The sequence below is a fragment of the Suillus paluster genome, assembly GCF_016628075.1.
Source record: "Suillus paluster strain FC165 chromosome Unknown EDB91scaffold_10, whole genome shotgun sequence".
NCBI classification, from domain to species: domain Eukaryota; kingdom Fungi; phylum Basidiomycota; class Agaricomycetes; order Boletales; family Suillaceae; genus Suillus; species Suillus paluster.
This window is the reverse complement of record NW_024537570.1, coordinates 1-20,728: the sequence shown is the minus strand read 5'-3', so window position 1 is coordinate 20,728 and position 20,728 is coordinate 1. Positions and strand designations below refer to the sequence as shown.

General features: G+C 48.4%; 7 protein-coding genes across 7 annotated transcripts; 3 read left to right on the top strand and 4 right to left on the bottom strand.

The window, feature by feature from the left end:
- Nucleotides 1–2,212: 2,212 nt before the first annotated feature.
- EDB91DRAFT_1114560 (uncharacterized protein) lies at nucleotides 2,213–3,225 on the bottom strand. Its single transcript, XM_041317900.1, has 4 exons — nucleotides 3,020–3,225; nucleotides 2,641–2,951; nucleotides 2,555–2,584; nucleotides 2,213–2,499 (listed from the first exon to the last, which is right to left on the bottom strand). The coding sequence occupies exons 1-4, from the start codon at nucleotides 3,135–3,137 to the stop codon at nucleotides 2,455–2,457; spliced, it is 504 nt and encodes a 167-aa protein (XP_041180281.1). The 5' UTR covers nucleotides 3,138–3,225; the 3' UTR covers nucleotides 2,213–2,454.
- Nucleotides 3,226–4,346: 1,121 nt separating this feature from the next.
- On the bottom strand, nucleotides 4,347–6,053 carry EDB91DRAFT_1262675 (uncharacterized protein; the record flags this gene model as incomplete). The annotated part of the gene is made up of 4 exons (XM_041324430.1): nucleotides 4,347–4,948; nucleotides 5,004–5,647; nucleotides 5,729–5,886; nucleotides 5,985–6,053. 4 exons carry the CDS (start codon nucleotides 6,051–6,053, stop codon nucleotides 4,647–4,649), a joined length of 1,173 nt encoding a protein of 390 aa, XP_041180280.1. The 3' UTR covers nucleotides 4,347–4,646.
- Nucleotides 6,054–6,350: 297 nt separating this feature from the next.
- On the top strand, nucleotides 6,351–6,943 carry EDB91DRAFT_1245220 (uncharacterized protein; the record flags this gene model as incomplete). The annotated part of the gene is made up of 3 exons (XM_041322509.1): nucleotides 6,351–6,596; nucleotides 6,645–6,745; nucleotides 6,796–6,943. 3 exons carry the CDS (start codon nucleotides 6,351–6,353, stop codon nucleotides 6,941–6,943), a joined length of 495 nt encoding a protein of 164 aa, XP_041180279.1.
- Nucleotides 6,944–7,442: 499 nt separating this feature from the next.
- EDB91DRAFT_42704 (uncharacterized protein) lies at nucleotides 7,443–8,069 on the top strand. Its single transcript, XM_041327235.1, has 3 exons — nucleotides 7,443–7,504; nucleotides 7,558–7,860; nucleotides 7,921–8,069. The coding sequence occupies exons 2-3, from the start codon at nucleotides 7,623–7,625 to the stop codon at nucleotides 7,938–7,940; spliced, it is 258 nt and encodes an 85-aa protein (XP_041180278.1). The 5' UTR covers nucleotides 7,443–7,504; nucleotides 7,558–7,622; the 3' UTR covers nucleotides 7,941–8,069.
- Nucleotides 7,935–8,692, top strand: EDB91DRAFT_1114549 (uncharacterized protein). Its single transcript, XM_041317899.1, has one exon. The coding sequence runs from the start codon at nucleotides 8,003–8,005 to the stop codon at nucleotides 8,540–8,542; it is 540 nt and encodes a 179-aa protein (XP_041180277.1). The 5' UTR covers nucleotides 7,935–8,002; the 3' UTR covers nucleotides 8,543–8,692.
- A 4,470-nt stretch (nucleotides 8,693–13,162) lies between these two features.
- On the bottom strand, nucleotides 13,163–15,638 carry EDB91DRAFT_42541 (uncharacterized protein). The gene is made up of 8 exons (XM_041327228.1): nucleotides 14,960–15,638; nucleotides 14,632–14,907; nucleotides 14,485–14,567; nucleotides 13,889–14,426; nucleotides 13,799–13,837; nucleotides 13,703–13,743; nucleotides 13,352–13,652; nucleotides 13,163–13,294 (listed from the first exon to the last, which is right to left on the bottom strand). Exons 1-8 carry the CDS (start codon nucleotides 15,419–15,421, stop codon nucleotides 13,283–13,285), a joined length of 1,752 nt encoding a protein of 583 aa, XP_041180276.1. The 5' UTR covers nucleotides 15,422–15,638; the 3' UTR covers nucleotides 13,163–13,282.
- A 3,158-nt stretch (nucleotides 15,639–18,796) lies between these two features.
- On the bottom strand, nucleotides 18,797–20,529 carry EDB91DRAFT_1114510 (uncharacterized protein). Its single transcript, XM_041317898.1, has 6 exons — nucleotides 20,497–20,529; nucleotides 19,972–20,461; nucleotides 19,781–19,937; nucleotides 19,594–19,737; nucleotides 19,366–19,536; nucleotides 18,797–19,314 (listed from the first exon to the last, which is right to left on the bottom strand). The coding sequence occupies exons 2-6, from the start codon at nucleotides 20,325–20,327 to the stop codon at nucleotides 18,985–18,987; spliced, it is 1,158 nt and encodes a 385-aa protein (XP_041180275.1). The 5' UTR covers nucleotides 20,328–20,461; nucleotides 20,497–20,529; the 3' UTR covers nucleotides 18,797–18,984.
- Between the last annotated feature and the right edge of the window lie 199 nt (nucleotides 20,530–20,728).

The following is a 20,728-nucleotide window of genomic DNA, read 5'->3' as shown; positions in this document are numbered from 1 at the left end:
AGACTGTCGTTCTAGGTGTACCTGATCGAGTTTAAGTGCTACGCAAGCGACACGCATTTATGATCGCTGCACGTCCCAAAATTATGACATTGCTGCCCAAAATAACAAGCTACACACCTCGTTATCTTTGGAACATTCATATTCATGTGCGTATTTCTGTCCATTAATTTTGTCACTCTCAACTTGCTGATCTATCCAGCGTATACCAACGACACTCAACAACAGCGAACTCATATTGCTGCACAATCCTCCCGGCGCGTACAAACGGCGCCCTGTGAGTTCCATGCCGCATATTACAGTGTGTGACGATTATACAGGCCGCCGTACAGTATACTTCCACGCTTACTACCACATACTATACGCTCGTTTATTTGCCTCGCGTCTCCATCATTCCCGGTCTTCCCGCGAGCCTCCTTCTTTCCGTCCGCAGTTTCATCTGTAACTCATCTGGCTCCAATTGCTACCGTATGTTCTAATATGGTTATGTCGCTCACACCCAAATCCTCGAAAAGCACCGTGTCGACGAATGGGTTTTTACTCTTCCCCCCCACTCAGATATTTCAGGATTCATGTCCTCGATCACTACCTTCCTCAGTTCAGAGCACCTACTGTTTCTTCCCCGGTTAGCGAGAATTATTTTTATCCCGTTCGAAGCTAACTCAGCGAGCAATAGTTTGCTGTAATTTCATAGTTCCTGAGCTATCGATTAGGGCACCGCACTTGTTGCGAAGAGCCCTGGGCTGTCAAACTACAACAGGCTGTTATCGCAAACCGAGCAAAACGTAACGTACACCCTTGATTCTTGAATTTCTCTGTGCACAAGTGCCTATTTCCTATGTCCGGCACAAATTATTCAGCAACTCACTTAATCTTCAGCGGCTTCACTCCGTCTTCGTTCCGACTTCCCGGCGGCATGCCATGGGGTCAATCGAAGGTGACAAAGTTCATCGCTTACCCACTCCACAACCCTAATGGCTCCTAATGGTACCTTCAATTTCCCTTCTTCGACATCCTTTGTATCGATGACATTTCCGCGATCTCCTACTCGGCATGTGTCTCATGTCAGTGACTCGTCCCGTTCGCTCTCACACACGCAACCTCAGCTTTCTTTCTCCCTCGGACTCCGTGCAGGCGCCTGCCTCGCAGTCATATGGACGAACGTAATCCTCTTATCTCGCCACGGAGATATCTCGGTGATTTCCTCCCTTCCTTGAGGCTTCCTGCCTCTTGTCGTATTGTCTCTTGTCGTGCTGTCTTCTGTCATATCTCTCTCCGGAAAGGCATGCCGTGACGAACCCTTGGAACCCAGGTATATCAGAACTCCTAAGATCAAAGCTACCTAACCGATACGATCTTGTCACATGGTACATGCAATGTTTCATTCGGCGATTGCCTGCTCGACGATCGACGATCCTTAAGCGTGTAGTCGAAGCTCTTGACTCTACCATCATTTTCACTCCCTTCACTCATGAGATATGCTCTGTTGCAGTATGGACCACTAGGAAGTCGACGATCAGACGCGATGTCCGACCGATCAATCACCGTGCGCAAAGGTCGCTCCTATCTCGAACATTCAGGTGTCCCCATGCTGGACGCCGCGCCAAGGTCCTAATGCCAAGGGCCTAACGCCACGATCAAGGCCACCGGAACGTTCTGATTGAAACAATCTGGATTGGAAAATTGGATACCATCCGTCGTTCCACCATGTTCCTGACACCTCGAACACGGAGACTAAGGGCTACCACCATTGTTCCGGCCCGTTCCCGCGAAGCGAGACGTGGAAAATGAATCCACGATGAGGGCACATCGTTTGCGATCTGTTGTCTAGCCTCAATGGACGCTTCCTCTGTCATCAGTAGGCGACCTTATAGTTCGCACAGGTTGCATGTATTGATGATGCCTTGCGATATCTTCGAAAGCTTGAGGAATAAAGTTTGAGAATGAACGCGGTTCCTGTTGTTGCATCACAATACTGGGCTCGAACAGGATTCATTGGCTGATAGAAGACCGCATGAGAAGAGTTTTTGACGGCTTCGATTCACGTGCCTCGTTAGTGCGGGGGACTCGCGGCCACCGATAATTAGTGTTGTTCTGCCTTTGCACTGGTGGGCGCTCCGGGAAAAAAACACACCGGCATGGAAATGAGATCTAAAGCTTTGGCGCTGTAGTAATGATGATCGATTGCGTTCGTTCAATCAGAACCCGTGTATTTGTCGGAAAGTCACTGGACATGGTGATTGATGAACCGCCGGGTAGTATTTTACACACAGGAACTCGCGAAGCTCATTCGATGGAATAAATTGTGTGAACGTCTGTGTCAACCAAAGGCCGTACGTGTATACTAAGATTTGATTAAGTTATGGATAAGCTGCCTGTATCATACACACAGAAGACATGAGGGCTGATCGTACAATGTCGGGAGCAAAAATAGATGCCGCGGAATCATTCCGCAATTTATGAAGAGCTTCTGAGACCTCCTACAAAATGACTGTTGTCTCTCTGCTCATATATGTGATCAGAATGTAGCTGCTCTCCTTTCATGTTATCAGCTCACCGTATGTGCAGGAGGCGGAGGCCCGGAAGGCTATTGGTAGGAAATGAGCATTAGGCGTCGTCCTGCCAAAACGCCTCACTACTTACCGAGGAGTAATAGCCGTCCTGCGGCATGATGACTCCATCTCCTTCTTTCACGTATGGAGGGGGAGCGGGCTGTGATCCAGGATGCGCATCATATTCATAAGGACTCATACTCGCAACGTTGTATGAATGGCCAGGTGGAGGTCCCGATGGAGGTGCATACATCTGCGCTCCGTTCCATTGCGGAAGGGAGTAAGATTGGCCTGCTTGAACATTCGTGGCAGGTAAAGCCGGTTTCATGGTGACATTTCGCATCGAACGTCGCCGACGAACAGCCAAGCAGCATGCGATGATGGTTAGTAAACACAAGGAACCTACAGATTGAAATGAGTCGTATCGTTCTGTTAATAAGCTCTTAAAGCAGTAAACGAAAATCGCTCACCGATCACAATTCCAGCGACGCGACTACCCCAGTTATTGTACGTCTGATTATCCTGCGCATAGACAGATGATGATATGCAGAGAATAACAGCAATTATCTGGACTGGATTGGAATTCATGATGGTGAGATGTGTTCAAGTTTCAGAAAGTTGATGCGCAGTTCCCCATTGCAATGACGTCATGGGGAGTTCCGCCACCAAGCACAGTAGCCAGAAAAGGAGATCCGCGGGAACTATGTATTGGAAATGAAGACCTGCAGTAAATATTTGGGTTCTGTGGGCAGTACATGCATTAGGTTGGCAGAAAGGGGTTAATTCTGAGGCTGATGACAGGGGTCTTCCATCAGATAACGCATGTCAAAGGCTACACTCTGTTGAGCACCCGCGGCCAGCGTGAAAAGACACCTACACTGCCCTGCTTAGTTCCGAACTTCCTATTGCCAACTCACAGTTGGCCACGCAAGACAGTGCCAAAGCACTTCGAGAGGACCTGAGTCCCGGGACCTACATTCCCCAGACAAAAACGCGGGAAAACGACAAAGAGAAGGTCAAGGGGTTCGACGATCGACAGCATACAGGCATGCAGTTCGTGAGATAAGATGAGGGGCTGTGCAGTTTCTGTAGGCGATCAGGACCCATTAGTTGCTTCCACTGCGATATGCACAGGTCCGACCTGACGTAGAACATCACGAAACTCGAAACCAGCGAGGCAGGCCATCCTGTTACACAGGTCCTTCGTATTTGTTTTCCTCCGACAGCGCGCTTGATAAGCCTTCGTAGTAAGGATCGCTCGCGGAAAAGGTGATGCACCAAAAGCTCCTCCCCTCAGACTTGAAGTCTTGACCGCGCATGTCCGTAAACGTCCTAGCCTCTCTGAGCCCTTGAAGCCGGGCTCTCCAACGGATCGCTGGAACAACAGTCGATGCTTCACCGCAACCTCGGTGTTTGAAGGAGGGTACTTCCACGATAACGACAGGCGCCCGCTCAAGCGCTCAGAAGGAAGTTCAACATGGTTGAACAAGTTCCGCATTCCTTGTCACATGATTGTCATAAACTTACTTTGACACTGACAGGTCCGGACCGCAAATACAACGCGAACATGATCAAGATGATTGTGTACGGTTCTGGAACTTCCGGACCATTATTATCTTACCTGGTCTTGAAGTTTCAGACTTCCACACCCTCGACCCCTGTAGCAGGTACAACTAATCTCCGCCTTGATAGCATGTTAGTAGCGGATATCAAGCTGTCGTCCCCCCAATTGCCGCCTGCATGTCGTTTGCTAACGCGAAGAGTGAGGTTTGATTAAAATGAAGACGAAGAATCTTTGAATTTCGCTTGCGATACGTACTTCCCCAATCTCGGCATCGTCCTCATATCTTCCCGTCTAAAAAATCACTTACCTTACCTCTCGTACATCTTCCACACCCTAGTGACTAAGTACAATTTCATTTGCTCCATTCCCGCCCTCATCACCAAAGAAGGAGCGAAGACCGCAAGAGATGCAAACTTTATTCCGTGAGGGTTGTGGATTCAAGCAGCGGTGGGAAAGGGGGGCGGTGCGGGTGATAAGAGTAGACAGTAGGTAAACAGGTTTTGGGACCGGCGATGATACATGACTTGCTGCTCTTACATCTCGTCAGCATCTTCGGATTCAACCTCGTCGCTATCTTTGGATTTAACCTCGCCACGGCGGTTCTTGAATGTCAGAGAAGGACTGAGGGCAACGTGTTCTGCTCTCTGCTCCTCGGTTGGCGGTAAATCACTGTCGAACTTCAGGCAATCCAGGGGACAATCTGACCGTGCCAGAAATGCTTTGAACGCATCGTGAGGCCATGTGAGTTGAACAGTACCCCCAAACCGTAGAATAACGAGATCAAGACTAAGTGTGCGTGAACCGGGGAGTGTGAGTGCATATAACAGGCAAGGGACTGGGCAGCGTAACAGTGTGGACCCCAATGTGGAAAACTGCAATAAAGGCACAACCTGAGACATTGAAGGCTCGCGTGTGTGAATGGCTCCAAGGGCCCTGTGCGACATATTGGATACCATCATCATCTAGGGTGATCGCTAACGACCGAGGTCGGGAGCTAACTGGAGCAAGTGGAAAATTCCATTGGTCGACTATGGTGATTCCTCTGACACTTGTCAGGTGGGTCCATCCAGGACTGGAAGAGGATAAGCTGAACCATCCTGATGCCTTGAGGCTGCGCAGGGTGGATAGTCTGGAGACGGTTCGTGGAAGAACTGTCAATTCCATATCGGCACTGTGTTTGTGCCAGTGTATGTCTAGTTCCTGAAGAGCTGGGAGGTTTTGTAACATAAGTTCAGGTGTGGTGGCGCCGAGGCCAAACAAGATGCAAAGATGTGAGATTTGAGTGTTGTAAGGCTGAATAAGGTTCCGTAGTTTGACGTTCTCATTTGGGAGGCAGTCGAGTGTCAGCGACAGCGGACGTCCTTGTGATCGCTTGAGCCATATGTCATAGCAGAAAGCTGCCGGCTGACAGTCTATATCGGTCGCGTACAGACTGCACCATAAACTAGGTGTGCCCATAGCAACCTCCGTCCATCGTCGGTATATTCTTGTCAACGGCATGTGACCTTCTTCTGTCGATGGGGACTGCAAGCCACTGTGCTTCAGGAAAAAATGCCACTCAAAAATTTGGGACAGGACTTTGGCAGTTGGTAAGCGCCAGAGAGTTGTTACAAACCTCTTGTGCAAATTCAAGGACTGGATAATCTTGCCCTGCTTTTTGGCGAGTTGCTTGCGAAGACCTCTGATGCTATGGATGATGTTTTCTAGGCCTGACATATCTTGCACAACTTCATCCAACTGCTGCTGGTGTTTGGCGATGATGGTGCTGACGCTCTAGCCTTTGACGGCAAAAAGGGTGATATTGGGGAATAATCTTGAGTACGGAGTTTGGAGGTCTTCAGGAATCTGGACATCGTCGATGTGGCACTCACGATATGTTGCACTGCGCTAATGACATCCGAGGCCGGTTCAGAGTTTCCTGTCTCCTCAATGACCTGCATATTTTTGTTAACGTGTCGACGAAGAAAAGACCCCTAACGTACAGTAAACTTATCGGACCTTTTATCACGTGGAAAGGGGCCTACTGACGCACGGTATGATGCTGCTGTTCCAACATAAACCCAAGCCTCAACATGCTCAAGTTTGGACTTTGTACCTTGTCCATAATCATCTTAGGTCAAGTTCTCCAGATTTCCGCACGCTCAACCCCTGCAGCAGCAGCTACTACCAATCTCTTCCGCAATCGCGCTCTGTACCACAAAGACGTAGTGTTGGGCTCGAATTCGCAACAGTCACTCATGTCTAAGCCAGACTTGATATCTTGGACGCAATCTCGCCTCGGCGCCTTCTACGAGGCGCGCGAGGAGGAGGCATTTGCTAGCGCCTTCAATGCTGTATTCTCCCCTTCTTGCGAGGTTCGCGTGAACCATGCACCATCGACCCTTGACGCTTTCAGGGACAGCATCTCATTGCGTAAAGCTGCCAGCAGAGGGGTCACACTCTCTTGGGAGAATGTGATCTGCACAGGTGACAATCCGGACGAAGTGAGTCGCCACGCCTAATTCTATACATTACTATTCATCTAGTGGTAGCCCTCAGTGGTTGCCGGAACTTTGATCATCACTCGTAGCATGATGTTCCTCATTCGCGCTGCTCCCGCTCAACGCCTAACCTATATCAACTTCAGTGCGAGGTATGATCTTAATCTCTTATGATGTTAATTTTACTCACCTTCAACTCTAGGGTGGAACCTTTAGAACCATCTGGTGTTCAGGCAGATGAAAACGACGACCGTCGCCGCATTACCAGCCTCTATCATACTTCGGTGGACAAGGTACCACCAATTCACTTCGTGACACCTCATCCAGTTATCCAAGAAGAGCAGGAGTGAACCCGCTGACAACATGAGTATAAGTCCTTTCATATCGTGTATTAAAATAATGATTGTATTGCACTGCGGAATACTGTAACCTGCGATAAAGCCAATTTAAAGCTGAGCTGCCGACAATGATTCGGTATATCATTCCTTCCGTTCTTCATAAGGGCCTTTTTTTAGGAATCCCTTTGCATCTAATAGATTGGATACCACGCCCGATTTTCTTTGCAAGATCTGGGTAGCTCATCCAGAGGATTCTGAATCTACGGCGATCTCCTTTGCAGGAATGATTTGATTTGTGCCTTCAGGTGCCCTTTGCAAGCGCGGGTCATCGAACGTTGACCCAAATTTGATGCCCGTTACGAAGATAAGAATGTCCGAGAGGGTGAAGAATGACAAGTGTGACTACTGCTGCTAGCGCTGAGGTATGTACAAGTTGGAACACTTTCGCACGGGTGCATTTGAATTTTGCAGGGACATCATTGTCAGACACTTCTACTTTGTCCATGATCGTCTTCATCTTCCTCGATCGAACATTTCGACCTCGTTCTTAGCAGACGAAATGCAGAAAGTACCGTAAGTACCAAATTACCTAAAATTGTGCCTGCGGATAATAATCAATCGCTCAGCTGGCGTTCACAACCAATCGTATGTTTATTCTGATGTATCTGATGGACCATATTCACGACCGGACATGATGGATAATATAAAAAATCTACACGGGCGACTCGTTGAAAAGAAGGACAGGATCATCCAGTCCATAGATTTGCATGAGGGATTTATATCGGCTCTCTGGCGCTTGCCAACTGAAGTCCTATCCCAAATCTTCGATCACTGTCCTCCAGAATTCAGTGAATTATCGCGCCCATCAAAGCTAGAAGCCCTCATGCTGTTGACAAGAATATGCCGACGATGGAGGGAAATTGTTGTCGGTATGCCCAACTTCTGGTGCTGGCTGATTGTGGTGGTTGATCGCAGAGACTGCTGGAAAGCTTTCCGCTATGACTCATAGCTCAGGCAATCACAGGGCCGTCCACTCTCGTTAGCACGGAGTACTACCCAAGTGAGGAAACCATGCTACGAGGCCTTCTTCAGCCTTACATCGATCAAATCTCGTCTCTACATATCCGATTTTGCGAAGATGACTACGACAACACACCTGATTCCGAACTTATGTTCACGGACTTCCCAGCCCTTCAGGAGTTATCTGTAAGGGTACACCATCATGCCATGCCAGCTATCACACAATTCATCTCGCGCTTCCCTCTATGCAGTCTCGAGGTAATACGACCGCTGTTCTACCTCGAGCTCTTATCTTCTTGCAATCCCATGTGGGCCAACCTGACAAATGTCGATGTCACCCTACGTAAAAATGATGCAGTCCTCCGCTTGCTCCAGCTGGGTCCCAACCTCTCGTTGTTGACGATTCACGTAGCATTTGAGGAATTGTTGCTCATAGACCTAGTAGAGCTATTCACGCCTACCAAACTTCAATCCTTACGCATCGCTTCCCTGGATCTTACAGAGGACCGCATGGACCACGTGGTGCTCGCGATTCATTTCCCTTGTTCCTCCCCTCAAAATAGTGGTGGAACCGATTGTCAAGCGTCATAAATACTTTGTACCCTAGGCTCGGTCGTCACATCTTTCGGAGATGGGCTTTATGGACCTGTGCAATTCTGTATACTCAAGAGTTTGCTACCAGTACCATACGTGTCGTAGTATATCTTTCCTCATCGCTCTATTCTAGCAACTATTTTGTTATTTTTGCTAAGACTCGTCAAGTTCATTCGTGAGGCTTCAATTCAATAGATAAGATTTGAATACATGACTGGCTGTTCAATGACGACCTCATGGAGAAGCCAGCGACCTGGAATTCCACTGACCCGTCTGATATTGCGGAGATAAACATTCCATAAGATACTTCAAGCCCAGCATATGAATATGACCACTCTCCGCAAGAAAGGGAGGGGGTGTTGGACGGTGTAATCGCAGGAACGCAGTGACTGTCGCTCCGGGTCTTCGTCGACGGGTAGCACATTGTCAACATAGGGGCTACTTAAGATGCGCATCTAGGCACGAGTTGGGTGCCACATTCCTGATGGACGCGTACAGGAGAAGGTAGGTCACCACAATAGGACTGCGAGGGAAATATATCTATGACGAGCCTCGGAATATGAACCTCGAAGTTCGAGTGAGGGATGAGCAAAGTGCTTGGGTTGGTGTGCTATAATGATATCAAGTTATCTTTTTCCAAGCGACAGTCTAGCTGTGATTCCATATCCCAGGTGCATTCTACCATTCGGTCCTAAATAATTGGAGCGGTCAGCGTGGGCGCTCATTATAATTAACCAACGTGCCCTTAATAGATAAGCGTTGCCTCAGTTGTAATGAGACTGCCACCGCCGTGCGCACGTTGGACGTCATACTTGAGGTTAATTTAAGTTCGCTTGAAGACCGCCTGGGACTATCATATGGGGGCCCAATAATAAGATGTGATAGACTGACCTTTCCTGCACAGTCCCAGTGACTCGCGAGTAAGTACGTCGACACCTGTACAACATCAACCATCGAAAACAAGATTATAGTTCGGGAAGTGGGGGACTCGCCTGTCGCCATAGAACAACTATCTTCATGCTATAAATCATAAAATCTAGTAGGCGAGTACGATCGTGATGCCATGATTAGTGGTGCCTCTCATTATAGGACTCAAGTGTCAGTATAGAACTGATCACACCTTGATAAATATGCAACGGCAGTGAGAAACATAAGGGGGCAAGAAATGCGGAAGCTCACGCACACAGAAAGAAAACGGAGGCGTGCAATATATGAAATATAACTTGAGAATTTGAAACCAGACCTGTACTTACAATAGCGTATGGGTCCCTTGCGATACGCATTTGCATCGAGTGCGTTTGGTGATAATGGTTCTGGGAGTTGATCAAGCATATTGTCAACAAGGGCACACGGACAAAATTGTGGGAAGCTGTGTTCTTGTTCTTCGATGACGGTCGACAGGTCATCAATCATAGTCGTCTCTTGCAGGAGCCTTCTCGTCTTCACGTTCGTAGTTGCAGGCGAAGCATAAGAGATTTGGTCACGAACTAGTCGAAGAGAATTAGGGGTGCATAAGCCGGAGGGAGTACAGAACTTACGGTTCATTAGCTGTGGGTGAACTGCGTATTAACAGACGCGGAAGACTAGATGAAAGCACGACAGCGCAGATACCATTGAAGTATCAGGCGAGTTGTTGAAGGTGACAGGTGAAAAGGTGAATGCGGCTGTGGCGTACGATCGGCACCATTATTGTGTGAGATGAACGCACCCAACGTCATAGAACCCAACCGCAAAAGCTTCTTTGGCACTTCAGGAGGCATTTAGAGGTGAGGTGTTTGGAGATGTGGAGGGTGCGGATGTAGAAGAGGGTTTGATCGAGCTCAGGAGTGGGTAAATTGGGTTGGGGATAAAGTTGAAGGGAGGTGGTGAATGAGTGAGTGATAGAATGTGTCCGCGTGAAATCAGGATGTATACACGAGGATGCGTGCCTTATTAGTAGGAAAAGGAATGTGTGAAGGCGTATCGAGGGTGTCATAGTTCGCGGCTTGGAGGGTGTGCAGTTGTTCGAAAGACCTTGATGGCATATAGGGTATAGCACGGGTATGGTACACACCGCGGGTATAGGGGTCACGGGTACGGGTATGGTGTAGAGATGTGCTACCCGCGGCCACACCGTACCCGTCCGCATGGCATACGGGCATGTTCACGGGTAGCCCCCTATCTCCGAGGTTATTCCGAGGCCACTCCGCGGCTATTCCGCGGTGTTATATTGTGGTCTCCAGTAGTAGATGAACTCGATGACTACCCGCGGCAACCAGTGGAGAATGCCAAAGACCCACTGCAGTGGTGGGTGCACCACCAAAAGACGTATCCAAATCTGCACCGGATGGTACTTGATTACCTGAGCATTCCTGGTAAGTTGAGTGCCATCACTCTCGCTGGCATCATAGCTCATGCGCTGCGCACCATAGCTACCTCAACTGCAGTCAAACGAGTGTTTTCGCAAGGCCGGCACCTTCTACACTTCACTCGAAACCGCTTGTCTCCATTATCGGCCCGCGCATTCCTCTGTCTTGGTTCGTGGCTACGCTGTGATCTTGTAGCGCCAGTCTTCAGAGGACCTTGTTAACATCGTGAAGTCTCTGAAGAAAAGGAAACGGGAGGGTGAGGGTGTTGTATGAGGGTACTGATAGACCTACGTAGTACTATTTCTTGAAGTTGTAGTATGTGTACCCGCAAGTAAATGCACACCGCGGGTAAGCTGCCATACCCGTGAGTTAGTATGGGTAACATCACCCGTAGGGGTACGGTGCTGAGGGTTACGGGTACGGTGTTGACTTTCCGACCCACAGGTATACCCGTGCTATACCCTAATGGCATATCGTTTGAATGGGGTTTGAGAAGAGCGAAGGTGAGGAAGACAGGAGTGTGGTCGGACTACTTGCCATTGATATATGCATGTAGGGGTCTCACACCTGAATTGGAAGTGGGAGTGAACAGAGCAAGAGCAGAGTCAGCGCTAACACTATGACCATGTTAACTAGGGCGGTTTGGTTGTAGATTTGGATTGAACTTACCGTATCGTGTGTGTACTAGTAATGATTGCATTGCGGACACTTATTCAGTAACTTTTGAAACATGTCAACCTGATAGAGCAAATTTAAAGCTGACCGCTGAACCCCATGACAATCGATATATCATTCCTTCGGCTTCTCATGAGAGCTTGCATCTATTGGATACCGCGCCCAATTCTCTTTCCCGGATCTGGACCCTGGCTCATCCAGATGATTCTGAATCTGGCGGAGGTTATCTCCTGTATATCATTGCAGCAACGAGTTGTCAATTTGCATTGTCGAACGTGGGCCCGTTGCGGAGACATGTGAGAGAGGCCGCATCAAAGAAGGTTTTGCAAGTCTATAAAGTTGAGCGTACATAGTATGGAAAGCAGGACAGCGGTGCTCATTTTCCAGTGCCCTGCCTTCCATGACATAGTATTTACTGGGGAGTCGTGCGCGTAGCATAGGGAAACACTTTCGAAATTCGCACGGAACATTTTGTGACTAAATTCTGGAGCACTTTGTCCGGGATCAAGTATCTTCGTCTTGACTCTGCATCTTCCTCGATCCGACGTTTCTTGAGATATCGCGGGGATAGAAACACTTCATGCCTAGCAAATGCGTATAACCCCTCTCTCCGCAAGAAAGGGAAGGGGACTTGGACGGTGTGATCGCGAGATCCTCGCAGGAACGCACTAGTGACTGTCGCTCCAGGTCTTTAGGGTCAACGGTACGAATCGTTATCAGTTTCCGTTCGGGATACGCATGCCTAACAAGTAACATCCCATCAAGGTGGGAAGTGTGAAGACAATAGTATCAAGCCAGCCTTCTTGATCTCGTAGGGAAGCAGGGTGAAAGGACAGAGAAAATACTTCGTTGGAGAATTTATCGTGGTGCGTGATCATATCAGACGCATGTCTTTTCGAGCGGGTTAACGATTGTATATGACGGGCGTTTATGAAGGCGGGCAGTGATGATAGAAGCAGCGTGAGATCTAGTCCGTAGCACTCTGGTAATACAGAGTCTACAAGAACGAGCACCTAAACGAGTTGAATTATGAGCAGAAATTCAACTACACGCAATGCAACGGTATCCCAAACTCACGGTCCTCGTCAAATTTAAATGTTACTCCTGACAAATGTCGAGATCAGCGTATGTCGACCAGACACAATTCTCCACTTGCTCCAGCTAGCTCCCAACCTCTCCTCGTTAAAAATGCGCACATCAGCCCGCGAAATTCAGGTCTTGGAGCCATTTACGCACACCAGTCCCCGGTCCTTACGCATCACCGCAGATTTGCCGTGCTTAAACCGAGTATCTGACCTGTTCAATGCTCTCATGCTCTCTCACTCCCTAATTTACGGATACTTGAAGTCTGCGAAGTACCAACATTGCCTGATGAAGAATTGAAGGCATTCTTGGCACGGTCAAGGTGTCCTCTGGAAAGCCTGATTTTGCGCTCTGGAGTGACGACAACACTTGAGCAGCGAGCGGAATACATTGCTCTTATTCCTTCCCTCGAAGTAGTAGTGGATTCAGACCTACTTTCTATTTATCGCAAGGTTTCTTGCCTCCGTGTCGTTCAGGTGAGCACTGAGAAATATATCATCTGCATTTCCTCCGCATCAAGAATAATTTCAGCCAAGTAGCCGTGGTGGTCGTACCAAGATCGAGGTCAACTTCAAAACTTATCCTACACAACTTCGCATCTAGAACTATTCTATCCAGCTTACACATTCACCTAGTAGTAACGCTAACACGAGTAATGTGAATATGTGAGTTCCAGCGCAGAGGATCACCACAAGCTCACCTTCAATCGAGCCTTCGCATCGGCGAGGTTACGAGCTGACGACCATATTTCTACATTTTCCTTCCTGTCGCCAGACATGTCGTAGATATTCTCCATAATCAGCTGATCAGCCGTACGACCTCTGATGCGCATTAGGGCATGGAGGTATTTGACTACTAATGAAGGATCTCGTGAGGAAACCAACTCCTCAAGGGTTTCCCTGTATTCGTTGATGAGATCTTGTATCGCAAGGCTTTCGAGAGCAGAGCCGATGATGCAAGTTGACATGACCTTGGAGTCAAGAAGTGGGACGACGATGCCCCTTGAGCAAATGTCAGTTGAATTGCTTGTCTGCCTCTGTAGAAGACTTACGCTGTTATACGGGTAAGACCACGGTAAAAATCGAGCGCATTCTACGCGAGAAATGTTGAACAATTACATTTATCCTGGATCTCGGTAGGTTCTTACATGAAAGCGACTCAAGCTTGGCTCGCAAGCGACGAAATGCTAAAAGCTGCATGTCGACAAATAGATCGCATCAGAAAGAGAAACACGCACTAAAGTGATCTTCTTCTTCAGCATGTCTCTTGCCACATCAAGAGGGTCCGGAACTGATGTAAGTATACAAAAATTCAGAACTCCAGAGTCTACGACGACGGATGGTAATGAAATCTTACCACCTGGCACACCGTAAGGCCAGTAATCGCCCTGGGATCCAATACCGTGGGGTGGAGCATCCGAGACTAACACAGCGACCTTGTTGCAGTCGTTCCTCCACTTCATCGTTAAAGCTCGAGCTAGAGCTGCTGTTACGGCTTCTGGCCCATCTCCACCGCCATCCGCCTCGGGAAGATGGCTCAAGTTCGCGTGGATCCTAGTGATATCCGAGACAAAGTCCCATTGGCGGGTAACGAATGTGTCATCCTGGGGATAATGATCGCGGAACCCAATAAATGCGACGCGAAGACCGCCTGGGTGAGCTGATTTCATATGATCGGATCCCAGTATTTCCGCGCAGATGGCGTTAATCGATGCTTTGACTGAGTCTATGTACGGTTGTTGGCTACCAGTGAGATCGAGGATGAACAGCAAATCACTGCAAAGGCCATAAACGGTGCTCGAACTATGAGGAACTTAGACCCAGTATCACTCACAGCTTTAAGCCATGCGTACGCGAAGAAAATGCGTTCTGCTTTGTTGCAGGATCCATCAGGTACGTGTATACCACACGTTTGACCTATGAAATTTATCGACACCCATTGACTGTACATTCTTCTTGGTACATATTGATAAAAACTTACCAGGTCCTCAGATACGGGTGCTTTCTTTGCCTCTACAAATGGGAGAGATGATCCCGAGCCTCTAGAGATCATCATGGGCATTATCGCTCTTTCATGTGCGTCTGAAACAAGGAGAGCTTCTACATCCTCTGCCTCTGCTTGCGATACTGTTTGGAGATTCGCAGGGTGATCATGAACGATGGTAGTGGACGGGGTGTCTTCAACGTAAAGCTGCGCTAGGAGATTTCCGACCTGTTCAACCTCAGGCCGGGTAGCCTCGGTAGCAACATCTCCGATCTGCAGGGTGATTGATTATTTTATCTAAAAACTCGGTGACTACAGTACTTACGGAGACTGATTGTTCAAGAATTGGACCTTCATATTCCTGCACAGGCTCCACCGTAGCAGGCGGGGGACAGCACAGTTCCGAGATCGCCGTGCCAGAGTATTCTGCGTCAGCGTAAACGCTAATAGGTTGTACGTCTCGTAGACTTGTGGGTAGGTGTCCATCCAGAACGTCTACCTCAGCAGGTTGTGCTCGCAGTTCGCCATATGAACCAGGAATGGCGACACTACGAAGTTCAGCATCCGCCGGAGTATCGTCCCTTTCTGCTTGAGGAGCTGTTGGCGTTGTGGGTCTACGAAGTTCTGCATCCGCCGGAGCATCGTCGATTTCCGCCGGAAGGACCGGACGCAGGACTGAGATTCCCGCCCAGGTTGGTTTCCCCTCAGGATTAACAAGAGTTGACGTTAATGTTGGTGTCTTGGGAGATCCTGGTGACGAGAGTGAATTCGAAGGGGACAGACCCATTTCTTTGCCAGACTTTTCAGCTAAGTGTAAGCTGCTCGACCGAGTGATTTCAGGAGAGGATCTGGCCCTTCTGCGTCTGCGACGTGCAACAAACAGGACACATCCACAGAGCAGAAGCAGCAGGACTACTCCCCCAACTACTCCACCAACGATTGCACCCACTCGGGTTTTGTGGGAGCTTGAAGATGAAGCGCAGGAACCGGCGGCTCCCGTCAAGTCGGAATATGCTTGTTTAAGTCAGCGTGTGTTCGCAGATTCACCAAAGTGAGATTGACATACACACTGACGCAATATCGGATGCGGTCGCTTCATTAAATGTTCCGTTCAGCCAGCTTCGAGCTGTGAGGTCCCCATGAAAGGTAGCTTAGTGATAAGCGGTTCAACGACGTACGATCATAGCCCGCGTAACAAGGTATCGAGGTATTGGAAGGCAGTGTCACTCCCGCATACGAGGGGAAGTATCTTTAACAAATTCATTAGATCAGGGATATGAGATACCTATAAAAACTCACATTGTTGTCGACGTCAGGTTTGTGGGGCAATTAGCTATCCACTCATCCCAACTGTACCATGTTAGCTCAAGTATATCGCTGGTGACATAGGAAGACTTACCTCACTAGTAAAGGCGATGAAGAAGCACAGAACATACAGGCGCTAAACAAGTTGTAACTAGCCCAGGAGCTGTCGATAATGATGCCATTATTTACCAAGTAATTTATACACACTGGCGGACCTACCATGTGCAAGCAGTCACGTTTGAGCCAGCTGGAATGGACGCTTCTTCAAAAGAGGGAGGGGAGATGGTAGCGCCTAGAGTAGCTGAAGCCTGAGCATGAACAAATGAAATTGTTGAAAAGTTCTTACGTGTATATGAGCACGCGTTGTCCACCTCCTGGACCACCTCGCACGGTGTTTGACTTTTGTTGTTTTCGGTCCAAGACAGGACACAAAATAGAAGTTGACATTTGATCTAAGACAGAGGCGAGACAAGATAAGCCGTATTGCGACGTTGAGATTGTTTTCAGACTGTAGCAGGCCGACTGGTCACCGGTGGTACACAGAGAGAGAGAGCAATAGGTTCCAGGAAGGATGAGGGAAGCGGTACTATATGAGGAGATCATATGTGAAACCAATGGCCATACTTGCCACACATTTAGATCTGATCTGTTGAATTGAAGTCTCGTGAGCGAAGTTGTTCTGCAGTGGAATCACGGACCGACGCATGATTCTTCATACAGAAAAAAAAAGCTTCTGGAATTTGAAGGAATTGCCGAAGATGGTCTCATCATCTGTCTTCTATGCAGGTTTAGTAAGTGGTTGTGAGATGATATGCACAAACTCACATTCATCGCGATGCAATGGAATACACTGTCCTTGATTTTTGGTATAAAGCCTCTTAGAAAATGAAAATATACGACCTGATCGATTTGAATTCCGCGCCAAAGCGCAATTCGTTGATCAAGTTATTGTGGAGATAGAGATATTGGCGCCCAGTATATTTATGTGACCAGTACTTCCTCGCAGGAACGTGGTGATTAGATTATCGATATACTCTGGCATAGGTATGAGCGATATGCCGCCAATCTACCAGCTAGGCACAAATTGCTATCGTTCCAAGTTCATGGAAGCATGCATGAGAAGGTGGGACATTGCGGGGCAACTGCGAGAGGACTCGGATATTGTACTTGACGCGCTTAGGTTGAAACTTGAGGCCTGAGGTCCGAGTGACAAATGCATAGGGTGATTATTGACTTGGATCCTCTATCTCACCGGTAGCATCTCCGTCATCCAGGGACTCCTTCGCATAACTTGAAGACCTTAAAACATGCATTTTCGACACCCAACTGCCTTATACACCTGCCCTTGTCGCCAAAGAGGGACAGAAGTAGCGCAAGAGAGCCTGTATGAGGGGTTTCTTAGTTGCGCGATCAAATGTGTCACATGTGTATATAGGCCGGCGTCTTCTGCTGAAGTTTTGCAACATCATGCATCGGTCTCGACTTGCACCTGCTACCCTATACCATTCAGATTCAGAAACACCAAGACGGAACTTGATCAGAATGCGTCCATGCCTATTCTGTATCAAAAAAAAGTCGGAAAACAGTGAGAAAAGAAGACCCACGCGACTCGACAAGTCTGTTCTGCGACCTTCAAAGTTCAATCGAACTTCGGTTGACTTCAACATATATATTGAGTTTCCCAATTCCAGCGAGATAATATTTCCAAAGGTGTCTCAGCGTCCAAGCTCAGAGGGTGTGATCCACTGTGATGGCAGGTGTCGTGAGACCAGGCATTTTGTTGGTCGATTCAGAGTCCAAGTCGAGACTTGCAGTTACAGACTCAGTTCCTTTCTTTCCTACTAGTCGTCGAAGTACTTCGAATCTTTCCCTCCAACTTGTTTTCCTCTCAACCATTAGCAAACAATATGGCTCACAAGTCAATTTTGCACGGCCTCGGATATCATTGGTGCACTGCAGAACATCGTAAGGACTACAGTTTTATAGACACTTGCTTATGAGAATAACTTATAACCATTCCTTCAGTTACGTTCACAACTAATCGTACGTCTATGTGGATGTGTCCGATGCCATATTCACGATTAGCAGATGCCAGACCTTGAAACCCCGTACTCCCATGCCAGTTTCCCCAATACGAACTACTCTGGCATTGAGGTCGAGCGCCGCACCATCGTTGCCGAACGTCAGCAACAGTTGAATGTGGCTTTGCAGGCTGGAAACAGTCATGTACATTGTCAGTAATCTTCACCGGAACCTTGTCGAACAAACGAACATGATCATCCAGTCCATGAATTTGCACAAGAAACTTGTCTCGGCTCTCTCGCGCTTTCCAATAAAAGTTTTGTCCCAAATTTTCACCACTGTCTTCCCGCACCCGATGAATTGCAGCCGCCATCAAAGCTACAGCTCCCGTGCTGTCAGTGACTGCAGTGTGCCGACGATGGAGGGAGGTCGCTGTGGGCGTGCCCAGTTTGTGGTGCAGACTATGTGTATCAGTCAACCCCAGACACCGGTGGCAGCGGCAAGCTTTCTGCTATGATTTATGGCTCAAACGATCACGAGGACATCCGCTCTCGTTAGCGCTCGCCTGCCACGCAAATGACTCCACCAACCTAACCTACAAAGCCTTCTTCAGTCTTGCATCAATCAAATCTCGTCTCTCACATTCCGTTTTACCGGAGATTCGGACCAACCTGAACTGTTGTTTGAAGATCTCACAGTACTTCAGGAGCTAACCATTTTCATAATGCGTCAGCAAGCTATTGCACAATGCGTCTCGCGACTGCTGTTCACTCTGAGTAGTCTCTAGTTCTTCGGGCCATTGTTCGACCACGAGCTCCCCGACCGTGCAGACTGCTTGTGCTAGCAAAGTTCTTTGTTTGATCGGATCCAGGCTGCTCGACTTTCGCAACATACAGACATATCTTAGCACATACCATCCTTGCGAGGCTGCATCTTTGTATCTCGTGTGCCATACATGGTTTTAGGTCCAATGATACGTTCATTGAACTTACACCAACAATATTACAGACAATACTGCAACCTCTATGCAGTGGACTCCAATGAGGTGCTTATATACAGTGCAGACATCATCGAAGATAGTGGATGTACTGGATTTCCATTGCTTTTCAGAATTCCGGCGTTGCCTCCTGCTGCTCCATCATATCGGTCCAAGATCTGTGCGAATACCTCGGCTGCACCGCTCATATGCAAAATCGGAGAGATGGCTGCGTGTAGGGCGATGAAATGAGGGTTAGGCAACGGTATGTCTCGTGTAGGGGCAGCGTGATTCTGGAAGGCGATAGTTCTATCGAGAACGTCGCGATGTATCCACCGCCTGCTGCTAACTTCCTTGACTATGTACTCGTTTTCTCGCTGGAGCGCTGATCAATGAGGCATTGCGAGGACGAAAGCCTGCATACTCACCTCCGTCTGTTCGAGGTATACTTTTAGCTTATCAAAAACAGTGTGGACATCGCCTTGGAGCATCATGCCGTTGGAAGGATCATCTACAAGCCTTTCCATATCTTGAATAGTTTCTTCGGACATTCCTGAGTAATGTCGAATGATATTCCACGTTGCAGCCGCAGTATGCGGCTGTGTAATCCAACTCGAGGGTCAGGATTAATGCCAACCTGGCAGAGAAATCCTCACCCGTTCCAGGGTGAAAACACCGACGGCCCGTTTCAGGAGGTGCGCTCCTGTCAAGGTCACCCAAGCCTGATTGCTACTGGCGGGCCTGTGTTCTCCATCCCACATACCGGTAACAACGCATCTATAACCGTCTCGCCGATTAAGCTGTTGGAGTTAATGCTGAAAGCCACCTTTCTGACAGTGGGACGTACATTGCTCCGCTACGCCGTTCTGGATTGACACTTACGAGGCTGCCATAGGTGTCGTCAATAGTCGGCGTGGCTTGATCAGAAATCAGGTATGATGGCTGGTGAGATCCGGCTGTAACTACCAAGGGGAAATCACATTGGTATTCGTGGCAGACACTTAAGTTATAACTTACATGGTCATAGCAGATACATGAACCAAGTCCTCGCGAGGTTGACTTGCTCGTAGATCTCCGGACATGCGCAAATAGCACAGGTGGTATAACGCTCGGATTTTTCACCACCGCTTTGGCGAGCGTTCCTCAGCACCGCGTCTAGAGCCTTGGATGCGTCCATGTTGTTCACGCGTGGTGGAGTTTCGATCCACCTGTTTTGTTTCGTCACTAGCTGGTCTAGGATTTGTCGAGCCTGCTCCACATAGGTCGCAGTGGATATATCAGCGTTTTGCATGGACAGATACACGTTCTCGTTGAAACTGATGACGGAATCAGGTTCGCTGATGGTCTCGCTCAGGTCGCTCATATTGCTCGTGGTTCGTGAGTGAGACATGTTAGAGGACAATATTAAAGGTATATGATGCTTGGGGTGGTTATTGGGTGGTTGTCGTTTGTACGGCTTATGGAACCTTGTCCGGAAAATGACAAGGAACACTAAACGAATCGGGCGAAGATAACAGGACGAAACTGTGGATTTCTTGAGTAGGGCTCGGTGAGAAATGTTTAGTATAGACTCGCTCCAGCATTGTCGTCTCATAAGCATGTCACACTATGGTCACATCATGTGATGTTCGTCGACCTCTACCTTATTCCTCAAGGCCAGGAGCACACAGGAGTAGTGCCATTCATGGCGCTATCTATATGTGCTGTCCGTCTGCAGGGGTGCAAACGTCCCCGTCCCCCTCCTGCCTTATTGGGACGATTCTCATGTAAGCGTCCCCCCGTCCCCCTTCG

What these genes read in the sequence shown, in the direction of transcription:
- EDB91DRAFT_1114560 (XM_041317900.1), bottom strand. Translation starts at nt 3,137, where the DNA reads ATGAATTCCAATCCAGTCCAGATAATTGCTGTTATTCTCTGCATATCA. An exon ending in CGTCGCTGGAATTGTGATCG is followed by an intron (nt 2,952 to 3,019) that starts GTGAGCGATTTT and finishes TTCAATCTGTAG; the next exon opens with GTTCCTTGTGTTTACTAACC. An exon ending in CTCCGCCTCCTGCACATACG is followed by an intron (nt 2,500 to 2,554) that starts GTGAGCTGATAA and finishes ATATATGAGCAG; the next exon opens with AGAGACAACAGTCATTTTGT.
- EDB91DRAFT_42704 (XM_041327235.1), top strand. Translation starts at nt 7,623, where the DNA reads ATGATGGATAATATAAAAAATCTACACGGGCGACTCGTTGAAAAGAAG. An exon ending in ATGGAGGGAAATTGTTGTCG is followed by an intron (nt 7,861 to 7,920) that starts GTATGCCCAACT and finishes ACTGCTGGAAAG; the next exon opens with CTTTCCGCTATGACTCATAG.
- EDB91DRAFT_1114549 (XM_041317899.1), top strand. Translation starts at nt 8,003, where the DNA reads ATGCTACGAGGCCTTCTTCAGCCTTACATCGATCAAATCTCGTCTCTA.
- EDB91DRAFT_42541 (XM_041327228.1), bottom strand. Translation starts at nt 15,421, where the DNA reads ATGGGTCTGTCCCCTTCGAATTCACTCTCGTCACCAGGATCTCCCAAG. An exon ending in CACCCGTATCTGAGGACCTG is followed by an intron (nt 14,568 to 14,631) that starts GTAAGTTTTTAT and finishes TAAATTTCATAG; the next exon opens with GTCAAACGTGTGGTATACAC. An exon ending in GGTCTTACCCGTATAACAGC is followed by an intron (nt 13,653 to 13,702) that starts GTAAGTCTTCTA and finishes CATTTGCTCAAG; the next exon opens with GGGCATCGTCGTCCCACTTC.
- EDB91DRAFT_1114510 (XM_041317898.1), bottom strand. Translation starts at nt 20,327, where the DNA reads ATGTCTCACTCACGAACCACGAGCAATATGAGCGACCTGAGCGAGACC. An exon ending in CTCGCGAGGACTTGGTTCAT is followed by an intron (nt 19,938 to 19,971) that starts GTATCTGCTATG and finishes TTATAACTTAAG; the next exon opens with TGTCTGCCACGAATACCAAT. An exon ending in GTGTTTTCACCCTGGAACGG is followed by an intron (nt 19,537 to 19,593) that starts GTGAGGATTTCT and finishes TGGATTACACAG; the next exon opens with CCGCATACTGCGGCTGCAAC.